Source organism: Arachis stenosperma, chromosome 8 (genome assembly GCF_014773155.1).
Source record: "Arachis stenosperma cultivar V10309 chromosome 8, arast.V10309.gnm1.PFL2, whole genome shotgun sequence".
NCBI classification, from domain to species: domain Eukaryota; kingdom Viridiplantae; phylum Streptophyta; class Magnoliopsida; order Fabales; family Fabaceae; genus Arachis; species Arachis stenosperma.
In genome coordinates, this window is record NC_080384.1 from 9,846,013 (window position 1) to 9,858,844 (window position 12,832).

A 12,832-nucleotide genomic window follows, 5' to 3' on the forward strand; every position below is an offset into this window, starting at 1 on the left:
ATGAGTTTGTGTGTTTTTCTGTGATTTCAGGTATTTTCTGGCTGAAATTGAGGGACCTGAGCAAAAATCTGATCCAGAGACTCAAAAGGACTGCAGATGCTGTTGGATTCTGACCTCCCTGCACTCGAAGTGGATTTTCTGGAGCTACAGAAGCCCAATTGGCGCGCTCTCAACGGCGTTGGAAAGTAGACATCCTGGGCTTTCCAGCAATATATAATAGTCCATACTTTGCCCAAGATTTGATGGCCCAAACCGGCGTTCAAAGTCACCTCAAGAAATTCCAGCGTTAAACGCCCAAACTGGCACTAAAGCTGGCGTTTAACTCCAAGGAGAGTCTCTACACGAAATTGCTTCATTGCTCAGCCCAAGCACACACCAAGTGGGCCCGGAAGTGGATTTTTCTGTCATTTACTCATCTATGTACTAGTTTTCTATAAGTAGGACCTTTTACTATTGTATTAGGGAGCTTTTGATCATGTTTTGATGATTGAACCCTCTTTTGGGAGGCTGGCCATTCGGCCATGCCTAGACCTTGTTCTTATGTATTTTCAACGGTGGAGTTTCTACACACCATAGATTAAGGTGTGGAGCTCTGCTGTACCTCGAGTATTAATGCAATTACTATTGTTCTTCCATTCAATTCCGCTTGTTCTTTGTCCAAGATATCACTTGTTCTTCAACATGATGAAGGTGATGATTGACGCCCATCACCATTCTCACCCATGAACAAGGTGACTGACAACCATTCTTGTTCTACAAGCATCTGAGGCTTAGTGAATATCTCTTGGATTCCCGATTGCACGATGCATGGTTGATCGCCTGACAACCGAGTGCTCGCCTGACAAACGAGCCAACCATTCCGTGAGATCAGAGTCTTCGTGGTATAGGCAAGAACTGATGGCAGCATTCAAGAGAATTCGGAAGGTCTAACCTTGTCTGTGGTATTCTGAGTAGGATTCAATGACTGAATGACTGTGACGTGCTTCAAACTCCTAGCAGGCTAGGGCGTTAGTGACAGACGCAAAAGTATCAATGGATATTATTCCGGCCTGACCGAGAACCGACAGCTGAATTCCGCTATGCCGTGACAGGACATATGCAATCGCTTTCACTGAGAGGATGGGAGGTAGCTGCTGACAACAGTGAAACCCTACACGAGCTTGCCATGGAAAGGAGTAAGAAGGATTGGATGAAGGCAGTAGGAAAGCAGAGAGACGGAAGGGAAGGCATCTTCATACACTTGTCTGAAGCTCTTACACCAATGATATACATAAGTATCACTATCTTTATATTCTATATTATTTTCATTCATCATCATATACATTTGAGTCTGCCTGACTAAGATTTACAAGATGACCATAGCTTGCTTCAATGCTAACAATCTCCGTGGGATCGACCCTTACTCACGTAAGGTATTACTTGGACGACCCAGTGCACTTGCTGGTTAGTTGTGCGAAGTTGTGTAATGCCATGGTATTGAGCTACCACGTTTTTGGAGCCATTACCGGGGATTATGAGAGTTGTGAAAAAGTATTGTTCACAATTTCGCGCACCAAAAACCCTTAATGATATTTGTCCCGTTTGAGATGAACTAGTCGATCTATGGGCGGTTTAAGCTTTAACGACGCGGAATGCCGTTGTACAGCTGCTCAGGTTGAGTTATAGGGCGGCCAAGCTCCAAGCACTGTGGGTGGAACACCTACAAAAGAATCTCCGATACTCAAGTCAAGAAAGGATTCAATAATAACTATAAAATAGAAAGAGTTCACTCTTTAGTCTGTGTGTTCTCTTTCTTGTTGGATCTGCCTTTTTGGTATTGTTCGTCTTGTTTAAATAAAAGGAGAGGCTGTTGTGATGAGCACCTGTTATCTCAGCCTCTTTCATTATTTTGGCTGTGTTGTTTTCGAAGTATTCTTTTAGTGGTGAAGTGATTTGTTACCTAACTTATAGCTCATGTGGTTGACTATATTTTCCTTCTAAGAACTCTGAAATTGAGAACAGTAGGAGTGAACAACATAAATTGAAAAAAGAGGTGAGCAACTTAAAAACGTAAAATGGTATGCTGGAGGAGCATATACGGGAATTGGAGACTGAGGTATATAAGTCATTTACACAAGGATTTGAATGATCCGTGGCACAAGTCAGGGCTTTATCTCCTGATGTTGATGTAGAAAGTTTGGATGCGACCAAGGTTGTTATTAACGGGAAGTTGGTTGATGATGAAATGTTGGATGAAAAGAAAGTAGAAGACTCCAACACTGGAGAAAAAGATTATTGAATTGTAATGCTTTAGTATTTCGAATATTTGAAATATTCACTTTTGTTTCGATTTGACATTATCAGTTTGTGTATTTTGACGATTGTTTACTGAGTATGAAGCTCGGTTTAATTTGATTGATTGCGTAGATTTGTAGTTTTGGACTATAAAAGTATTATAGCAATTTGTATTCATCTGTTGTGGCAAAAATATACAAGTTTTGAATTGAGCATCCGAGCTTGTTAAAAACTTCTTTGAGCAAAAACCCAGTGTGAGAAAAAAGCTCATGAGTAGAAAAAAGAGTACAATCATATGCCTTTTTATGACTAAGTTGTGTACAACCTTAAGGATGAGACGTTCCCGTTCAGGGAACTGGGTCTCCCTTTAGTGTTTGCAGCATATAATCCCCCATTCTGAGTATCTTAACAATTCGGTAGGGTCCATCCTATGTAGCTGCCAACTTGCTATGTCCATGGTTTTGTCGAGCCTCTTTTATCTTTTGTAAAATGAGGTCCCCCTCCTGAAAGGTCCTAGGGATCACCTTCTTATTATATCTTCTTTGTATCAATTGCTGTAGTGCCTTTTGTTTCAAAGATGCCTCGTCCCTGTATTCTTCTACCATGTCAAGTTCGGCTGTCCGTGCTTGGTCATTGGAAGTATTCGTATGGAGCTCGACTCTCAGTGTTGGATTGGCAATCTCTACTAGAATCATCTGCACCGTATACCAACTCGAATGGGGTTTTCCCTGTGGCTGAGTGAATGGTGGTGTTGTAACCCCACAGTACCTCTGGTACCAGGTCCACCCATTGTTCTTTTGCATCACCGAGCTTTTTTTTCAAAGCTTGTAAGACAACTCGGTTGGCTGCCTCCACCTTGCCGTTTGTTTGGGGATGCTCTACTGAACTAAAATGATATTTGATATGGAAGTTCTATAAAAAAGAAGCAAATTTGACATCAATGAATTGCCTTCCGTTATTAATAACGACCTCACCAGGAATGCCATATATGCAGATGATGTTTTTCCAAAAGAAAGATTGTACCTTATATGCTGTGATTTGTGCTAGTGGTTGTGCTTCTATCCATTTAAAAAAGTAATCTATTGATACTAAAAGAAATTTTACCTGTCCTGGCACTTTTGGAAATGGTCCTAATGGTCAATTTAGGATGGTCATTTTAGTAGGTATGCGGATGATTATTTTAAATTTTATGTAGATGATTATTTTGACTGAATTGGATTTAGTTATATATAATTAAAATATATTAGATGTTCAATTCATTAAGTAAGCATATGATTATTTTTATTCTTAAGTAGATGATTATTTTTACTAAATGTGAGTGGCGTGTGGCAAGCCAAGTAGCGAAGGTGAAGTAGGATGATTATTGATGAAGGTGGGGGTGGCAGCCGGTTGAAAAAGAAGAGGATATTAGAGTGAAATGTTTTGGTAAATTAGAATTTTGGATGGTTATTTTTTTAAAATAATTAATTGGATTTTTTAAAATTTGAAATTTAAAATTAGAACATTTAAAATTTAAAATTTAAAATTTGATGTGAAATAACTGAATGAGAATTTTTGAATTTAAGATAATCTGTGGAGGAATTTTTATTATTTATTCTTATTGGGCTAAATAACTAGCCCATTGTACACATTGTCAAGATTTCTCATTGACTCCCTAATGAAATTTTTTTTAATTAGCTGAAAAATACAAATTCCGTATTGTACTATTGTATTCTTGTATTCTACAACAAGCATCTCATTTTTCTCTTTTCTAATTATAAATCAAACAAAAAAATATCGAGTTTTCACCAATAATTTTAAGTTTTGAATTAATTCACAGATAAGTATGATAAAGGGATTAAAACGTATTTATTCATTACAAAATTATTTTATTATTTTGTCTTATTAATTCTTATCTCAATAAGGGTTGAAAAATAAAACAAAAGTTTTTTTTAGTTTGTATTATGCTACGTATACATCAAAATTAGTCACTAGTATAAAATATATGCTGCAATATAAATACACGTTAAAAATAAATTAAGTCACACTTGTATTTATACACAAATACATTAGTGACTGATTTTAGTGGCTGATTTTGATATACAAATAACATTTTTGTTTAGTTTTAAATTGACCTAAATGGGAGAGAATGTAATTAAGATTATATATTAAATAGTAATATAAGAGTTATAATATGTAATTATGTAAATTTAGTATGTATTTACCTTATTAATTAGGTACTCTTTTAAGTCACTAAAAACAATTAAGTACTCTTTAAGTACTCAAGTATTCTAGTGTATATAGATTGTTAGAGTATGTTTATTAGGATGAAAGTGTCTAGAGTTCTTGTATATATATATAGATGATTTTAATAACAAAAAACTCTAATATGTTTATTAGGATTAAAATGTCTCATATGGTGCTTGCTCCATTGTTTCATCACTCAATTCTACATATTTAAATAGAATTTTTTTAGACAATACAGATTGTGAAGTGCAAAGAGAAAAGAAAGGCATGAGACTTTTTCATATTCTCTGAGTTTTCGTTTGCTAGGCTCGCCTCAATCCCTCTCTGCTAATATATAGGCCAGCTTTTTAGTTACGGCAAAATAGGAGTAAGTATATGAGAGGGATGGATAATGGCGGCGACCAATCTAGCCAAGCTTAGAGCCAGAAGGGAGCCATTTCGAAGATCATGATCATCATTGATAGCTTCTTGTGACCTTCCTCCTCCCCATCTTCGTCTCTTTATTTGTTGTTGTTAACGATGTTGCTTTTGAATATCATCAGCTATGCAGTTCGAGGTGCTTCCTCTCGTTAATAAGTTCCAGCTCACCGAGGATCCTCACTTTCTGTAGGGGTGCCTTGGGTGTGTTATTATGGCTCATACAAAGACCTTGATATAAGCTTGTTTTGGCTTGGAAAAGATCCTGCTTTAGGTATGCACCCCACTTTACTATTCTTCTCAACACTAAGGCCTAATTGTAATGTAATACCCAATCTTAATTAGTTCATGATTCTCTGCTTTGCGAAAGATATGTCATATGTGTAATGTGTGTGGTAACTTGTCAAAAGTTAATCATATCTTCCTATGCTAAGTGCTAATCTACTCCATACCTTCAATACTCTACTTCAGATCCATTTCTGTCCTACCCATTTGAAAGAAACCGAATATTGTGGCAAGTTTGATTGCAATTTTTTTATTCATTAGTTATGTTTATTTCTTTTAGGGGTTGGCAGTGTAGGCACAATTTCCTCTGCTCTGGTAACATATGCTGCTATTCAAGCACTAGAGCTAGATTTGATCATAAATGCAGGCACTACTAGTGTCTTTAAGGTAGGCACTGCCATTCTCCTTTTTACTTGCATCACTTTTATGGTTGCTGGTTTTTTGGTTTTTTACTCTAGAGTAATTTTTATATTATTTTATCTGATAATTGATGGTAGGCCTAATGCAGTAGTTTTCCTTCTTTATCTGATAATTGAATAACTATTTTTTAAGATATGAAAACATAATGCTTTATACAGTGAAACAAATAAGACAAGCAGTTATAAGATGATGAAGCATGTAGCTGAAAACATTTCGTATTCTGATGAAGATATATAATCATTTGTATATGCATAATATATTTTTTGAAATCGTTTCATCCTGGTTGCTTTCAGGCAAAGGAGCTAATGTTGGTGATATTTTCATTATATCAGATTGTGCTTTCCATGACAAAAGAATACCCATGCCTATAAGTATTATGCTATATCTTGTAGCTCTTGCTTGATTTGTCTTTTGCTCCCTTATCTATTTGAAATGTGATTGAATATATAAATTTTCTATTTCAGACTGTGATTATAGAATAACCTATTGTTGTATTGCATATATCTTGTGGAGGGCTGCTCTAGTTTTGGTTATTGTGTTCTATCTGTATTGAATACTTTATTCACTTTTTTCTATGTATCTCCTCTATCCACCTAAACTTCTAGTTATACTATTTATTTACTTTGGAGGGAAAAAATGACAAGATACTAGGCGTGACATACCTCACTTAACAAGTTTGCATATAGGCAAGTGCATATTTGATCGAAGTATTATAAAATAACCCATTTCTCCTGTCTTCCACAGGTTTTTTATCTGTATGGAGTTGGTTTGCGTAAAGTCTTTGAGACACCGAATCTTGTAAAGGAACTCAACCTCCAGGTGTGCGCTAGTGCTGTACTGTACTCATGTATTCAAAGTTACCAAATATGCAAAAACTTATTTCTCTTGTATCTTCAAATATCCTTTCTTCGTTATGTTTGCTAAAATGAATCTATTCTTGTTTAAATTGAATTGTGAACTGAAAAGGTCCCTTAGTATCCACATTTGTGGTTATGAAAATAGGTTCCAGTTTTTCAATAGATTAATTGGAGCGTGTGTGGTACACCGTACACAAAGTTTATGTACCTCTGACCACATACAAATTCATATTGTCTAAGTTTGACACGACCACTAGAAAATTCTCTTGGTTTCAGAGTTGTTATTGTGACAATTTATGTATGCCGCATTTCATTAAGAACTAAGAAGTACTTCTATTACATTTCATTATAGCTGCTATTACTTCTACCTGTTCTTCTTTCACTCTTTCTTAAACCAAATCTTATTCTATTATATTTGTATTCTCAATATTAATCAAGTACTCAACAAAACTTAGAATCCAAAAGCTTCACAACATCCAAAGCAAGAATTAAGAAACAAAAAAATTAAACTAAATTCAGAATCACATCAGTAATAATTCCAACTCAAAATACAAAATTATTTCAGAAAATCAGCAACTCAGAATAAGAATCATCAACTCAAAATTTTAACAAATTAAGAAAAAAAATAAACAAAAACAGAAAAAGCAGCACCTTAATAAGATTTTAGCAAGGGAAGGATTTATATATTTATTTTATTTTTTTAAATTGAAAATCGGAAAAAATTGTCCGGTTCAAGCAATTCATCGGTTAACTGATTTTTTGTTTGTTTTTTCCAAACGGTTTCTGATCCAGTTCGGTTTTCAGAACACTAGTTTATAGCATGGTTCTAAAATTTGGACCGGACCAATCGATCGGACCGGTCAGACTCTGAGCCGACAGTAGGGCTGGCAATTCATACCCTACCCGCGGGTACCCAACCCGGTCCAACCTATTCGGGTAGGGTAGGTTACCCGACCCGCTGCGAGTAGGATAGGGTACGATCCGGGTATGTCTGTGGGTAGGGTAAGGTAAGGTAGGGTACCCACACCTCATATATAACACATATTTTATAAAAATTAAGTATATGATGAAGGAAGTGAGAGTTGAACCCACAACTTTCCTTATGTAATAACTTACAATAAATGAACAACCACTAAACTAGTTAGTTAATTTAGTAATTTAGAGTATTAGTTTTTTTTATGTTATTAATATGTATAAAATTCTAAATGATTGAATTTTATATTTACTTTGAAAAAATCTGATATTTCTGCCGATATGATAAGGTTTAGAATTTTAGAGTGCGGGTAGGGTTAGGGTTGAGAGATTCTCAACCTGCAGATAGGATATGATAGAATTTTAATGAAATTTTCAACTTGCGGATAGGGTTAGAGTAGGGTCCAGACCCTACTCACCCTACCCATTGTCAGCCTTAGCCAACAACGGTTTGGTTTATTGTCTAAAACCGTTCAATTAAAAACCGGATGTGAGCTGTTGAACCGGAACCGTTCGGTGTCAGTAACACGACGCCGTTTCGTTAAAAAACAAGAGGGATGCCAACCCCAGCCTTGTGCCCCCCAAGCCCCTTCCTTCAGAATTCAGATTCCAGAGAGCAACAACAAGGAACAGCTGCCCGCAACCCTAGCCTCCACCGCCTTGTGCCTCTATTGCCGCCGCGCCGTCCGTCGCACCGACCCCTGTTCGCTCTCAGACTCACCAGTCGCAGGCACGCTGTTTCTTCCTCGAGCGTCCGTCGTCTTCGTCTTCTTACCGTCATGCTAGCCGTCGTCTTCGTCTGCTGACTCTGCTCGCCGTCTGAGACCGAAGGTCAGTCCTCACGCTCACCTGTTCTTCATTTTTTTTAATGCTCTGTTCGGAAATCAAATCACAGGATGATTGATTATTGAACGTTTTGTGATTTTCTAACAAAAAAACCCTTCTCCATTCCAATCCCTTTGCCGTCTATCGGAGTGAGAGACTGCTGTTGCCGCCTCCGTTGCACTCAAGAACTTCCGTCTTCGTGCTATCGCCGTTCGCTACTTCGCTCCATTCCAATCTAGTGCTTGTTCTTCGTGTTTATTTTATTGTCTGTTCAGAAATCAAACCCTCTTCGTGCTTGTTCTTCGATGGTCAGTTATCGTCGTTTTTTAATGCTCACTGCTAGTGTTCTCACTGCTGGTGTTTTTGTGCTTTCATTGATTGATGATTATTGATTAAGTAATGTGTTGCTTTTTTTTTTTTTTTTTTTTTTTTTTTTTTTTTTACTTTGTGCTTGAGTTAATTGGATGCTCTGTCAGTGCTTAGTGCTTGTTCTTGGTTGATTGGCTTTGCTCACTACTCTGACTTGTTCTGGCCTGTTCTTGACTGATTAAGCCTGTCACTGGCTTATTGATTGATGATAAATTGACACTAATAAATTGATTACTGGCTTGTTCTTGCTGGTTCTTACTTTTTTTTTTTGTCTCTTAAATTTTGTTAAACTTTCTTGATTTTGTTGTTAATCATTGTGCTGAGCTTGTTAAAATTTGGTTAAAAACTTCGTTAATCTTTGTTAAAGCATGTTAATTTTTGTGATAACCTTGTGAAAACTATGTTAAAAACTTGATGGTGCATCTTTTGGCGTTTGATGTATAATAGGTTGATTTCAGACTCTCGGTGATTCTCATAATATTAGAGTTTTTGTGAGTAGTCTCTCATACCGGTAATGGAAGCTGCTTAGAGGAATTTCAAGCTTTGAGATTTTCTTCCAACGATGATGCTGACAACTGGGGTAACGTAACAATTGGATTATTCATTTTAGAGAGGAAAAAACATCTACATAATTTTCATATTTTATTGATGAGAATTTGAGCTGTTTATATTTGATGCTTGTAAAACAGATGGAATGCTTTCTATAAAAACCACGAGTAAGTTTAATGTTCTTCCCACGGTTAGTTTTGCTTCGATTTCGCTGAATACATGCATACACCTCAAGCTTTAATATGTTTTGAGCCATAGTATTAATATGTTTTGAATTATCTACTTGAAACTTTATTAGGGAGCAGCTCAAAGTTGGGAGTGGAGTAACTTCCAACATTGAAAACCATCAGCACAATGAACTGGTGATGGAGGCTATTTTAGGTTTTAGAAGCCAAAGGATCGATCCTCTTTTAGGTATCTTTCTAAAGATGGTTTACACAACTCAATTTATAAATTTTCACCATCATTTGAAAACACATTTGATTGGATGCTTGGAAAACATTTAATACTATCAATGTATTAACTATTAAACAAACAAGTTTTGTAATTTTATAATATAGCAATAAACTTGTTCTATAATTTTTATTGTGTTGAATGATTTATTGATTGTTTTTATTGTGTTGATGAGAGTTGTTCTATAATTTATTTGTTATTTTATTCTAAAACGGTTTTTTCGGTTGGACTACGGTTGGACCAGTAAACCAGTAAACCAGGGAACAGTGACTAGAGCAGTTTGATAATTGGTCTGGTTCTCAGAACCTTGGTTTATAGTGTGGTGTACTGGTGTTTGTTGACTCCAACTCCATATTATTCTACTTTGACATGTCCAACTCCAACCTGATATTTGATTATGTAATTCAATTTTTGCGGAAATGTCGTCATCATAAACATGAAAGATTAGACATGAAGAAAGTGCATGGGTACCTGGTGAGGAGGGGCATCCTCTTTCGGTGCCACCGTCTTCACACAGGAATGATGGCCACATACGCCGCCACGTGCCCCCATTCTTTTGCTAATAAGAAGCTTCAAACACTGATGAACAAGTTCTTGAGATGCATCAGCATCAACTCCACCAACCCCATACACTTCAATGCCATCATCTCTGATTCTTCTCGCATGGGCCTGCCCTTTCTCGCTCTCACTACCTTCTCCTTCATGCACTCCAATGCCATTCCTCTGGATACCTACGCTTTCTGCAGCACCTTGAATGCTTCCTCTACACTCGCAGATGTTCACTTTCCCAAACAGATACATGCCCACCTGGCAAAATCGGGTTGGTCCTCTAGTGTTTTTGTGGCCAGTGCTCTCATTGATCTCTACTCTAAATTGTCCACTTTGAAAGATGCAGTCCTTGTGTTTGATGAAACTCCTCACAAGAACACTGTTTGTGCCAATGCACTTTTGTCCGGTTATGTCCATGCTGGTTTCTGGGTTGAACAGCTTGAACTAGTTAGGAAGATGCCAGTCTTGAAATTGAAGTACGATCACTTTACACTCTCGGCGGCTTTACGTGCATGCACCGGTTTATCTGCCATTGAATTGGGTAGACAACTGCATAGTTATTTGTTGCGTACGATATGGGACATAGAGAGTGATGTGTTTCTGCAGAGTGCGCTGATTGAGATGTATGGCAAGTGTGGGATGGTGAAGAAGGCATGGCAAGTGTTCGGGTTGGCAGGAACCGAGGTGAAAAAAGAAAGAAGCAGAGATGTTGTGCTGTGGACTTCAATGCTTGGTGTGTATGGCAGAAATGGACACTACAAAGAAGTCATTGCTTTATATAATGAAATGTTGGTGGAAGGAATCAGACCAGATGGGATAGCATTTCTTACGGTGATCTCGGCTTGTGGTCGAACCGGCCAAGTACAAGAGGGTGTCAAGTATTTTGAATCTATGACTAATGAATTCAAGTTAGATCCTGGTCCAGAGCATTACAGCTGTTTGGTTGATTTGCTTTGCAGGGCTGGGGAGTTGCACAAGGCATGGGAAATACTAAATGAGAGAGTGGGAAAATGTAGCATCTCCATGTGGGGAGCTCTACTCAGTGCATGTGTGGATTGTGGGAACATAGAGTTGGGCGAATTGGCAGCTGAAAGAGCACTTCACTTAGATCCTCAGAATGTTGGGATCTGCGTTATGCTATCAAACCTATATGCCAAGTTTGGTATGTGGGATCGGATCAGGGAATTGAGAGCCCTGATTAATGCAAGTCGGTTAAGAAAAGATGTTGGGTGCAGTTGGGTTCAGGTAACAAGTTGAATGGCTTCTTGTCATGCCTTCAACAAAATATGACAAACAACACAGGAATAGATTTCGATCAAGTTTATGGCATGATGAGATCATTTAGTGAGGGAGATATAAAGGTATGTTACAGCAGAGGGTGATCTGTTCAAAGCCCTGGAACCTGTTTTTGAAGAGTCATTCATGAACCTGGATCCTGTGACAGCAGCCATCTCAATGATATCTTGTGGGGAAGATGTCTCCTCACAGGGACTAAAATCTGCTGATATTGATGTTCTTCAAAAGGAACAGCTTCTGAGTGATGTGTTTTATGAGTGTGAAAAGGATCTCTTGGAAAAGGCAGCAATAGACTTGCCGTTCTCCGATATTCTGGAAATCAAAGTTCCTGTTCTTAACACAGGAGAACTCAATTGAAGAAAAGAAACAATTTCTAGACATGTCACTATTACCAAAGAGCGTCAGTTCAGGAAGTTTGAGCTCAATGGACTGGATGCATGGAGCTACAATGAAGCCTGCTTTCCTCGATGTCCCAGGAATAGATTTCGAGGAAGTTTATGGCATGAGGAGATCATTTAGTGAGGGAGATATAAAGGTATGAACTAGTTGATCCATGTGACTTTTACTTCTCAAGGTGTGACTTGTACATATATTGTATCATATGCTTTAGATAATCACGATGATGTTATATAGTATCAGTTGAAGCTATAATAATATCTTGGACAGGATATATATATATATATATATATATATATATATATATACACACACACTGCAACATTGTTTGAAACTTTATATTTTGATTAGAATTTGATTCATTTGTATTTCTACTTCTCTCCCTATGTTTGGAGGAACATATTAACATTTGTCTCAAATGTTCCAAAATCTGATGAAACCAGAAATTATAAGCCAAAAAACAATGAATTCCCCGTGGTTATGTGTGATTGATTCATTTCTTGGTTAAAAGTTTGGACTTTGGTTTAATGGCAAGGCTGATGATGCGGATTTTGAATCACCACAAACTAACTGACAAGTGCACCGGGTCGTATCAAGTTATACCTCAAGTAAGTGAGGGTCAATTCTACGAGGACTAATGGATCAAGCAACAATAATTGAATGATTAAACTAGTCAGACAATAATTGAATGATTAAACTAGTCAGACAAGCTAAAATGAGTGGTTTGAGATTCAAATTGCATGAAACAGTAAATCAAGAGTGCAATTAAACAGTTAAGGTTTCAGAGATGTCCAAATTTTTGGATTATTTTTCTTGTCCCTCACTTCAATCAAGCAAAGATTTAATTCACAACAAACTATAAGTGATTAAAATCTAATTCAATTAATCGCTAATTCTTTGGTTACTTAAATCTATTTCCTTAGTATTTTAATCTCTCCTAATCT

General features: G+C 37.1%; 1 protein-coding gene and 2 pseudogenes across 8 annotated transcripts; all 3 read left to right on the forward strand.

Annotated features, from left to right (window-relative positions):
* Positions 1 to 4,845: 4,845 nt before the first annotated feature.
* LOC130945345 (5'-methylthioadenosine nucleosidase-like) lies at positions 4,846 to 6,546 on the forward strand (annotated as a pseudogene).
* A 1,433-nt stretch (positions 6,547 to 7,979) lies between these two features.
* LOC130944812 (pentatricopeptide repeat-containing protein At3g12770-like) lies at positions 7,980 to 11,557 on the forward strand. Of its 8 annotated transcripts, XM_057873346.1 has the most exons (6): positions 7,980 to 8,282; positions 8,427 to 8,584; positions 9,093 to 9,225; positions 9,335 to 9,384; positions 9,493 to 9,608; positions 10,096 to 11,557. In XM_057873346.1, the coding sequence occupies exons 4-6, from the start codon at positions 9,371 to 9,373 to the stop codon at positions 11,451 to 11,453; spliced, it is 1,488 nt and encodes a 495-aa protein (XP_057729329.1). In that variant the 5' UTR covers positions 7,980 to 8,282; positions 8,427 to 8,584; positions 9,093 to 9,225; positions 9,335 to 9,370; the 3' UTR covers positions 11,454 to 11,557. The 8 variants fall into 8 exon arrangements, 7 of the variants coding, with proteins under 7 accessions (XP_057729329.1, XP_057729328.1, XP_057729335.1 ...); XM_057873345.1 differs by lacking the exon at positions 8,427 to 8,584; XM_057873352.1 differs by lacking the exon at positions 8,427 to 8,584 and having other exon boundaries at positions 9,335 to 9,361; positions 10,091 to 11,557.
* LOC130945346 (uncharacterized) lies at positions 11,556 to 12,033 on the forward strand (annotated as a pseudogene).
* Positions 12,034 to 12,832: the final 799 nt, after the last annotated feature.

Bases quoted from the DNA above. Each gene is read 5' to 3' on its own strand.
- LOC130944812 (XM_057873346.1), top strand. The intron at 9,609-10,095 runs GTATCTTTCTAA...ATGAAAGATTAG, and splicing joins AAGGATCGATCCTCTTTTAG to ACATGAAGAAAGTGCATGGG.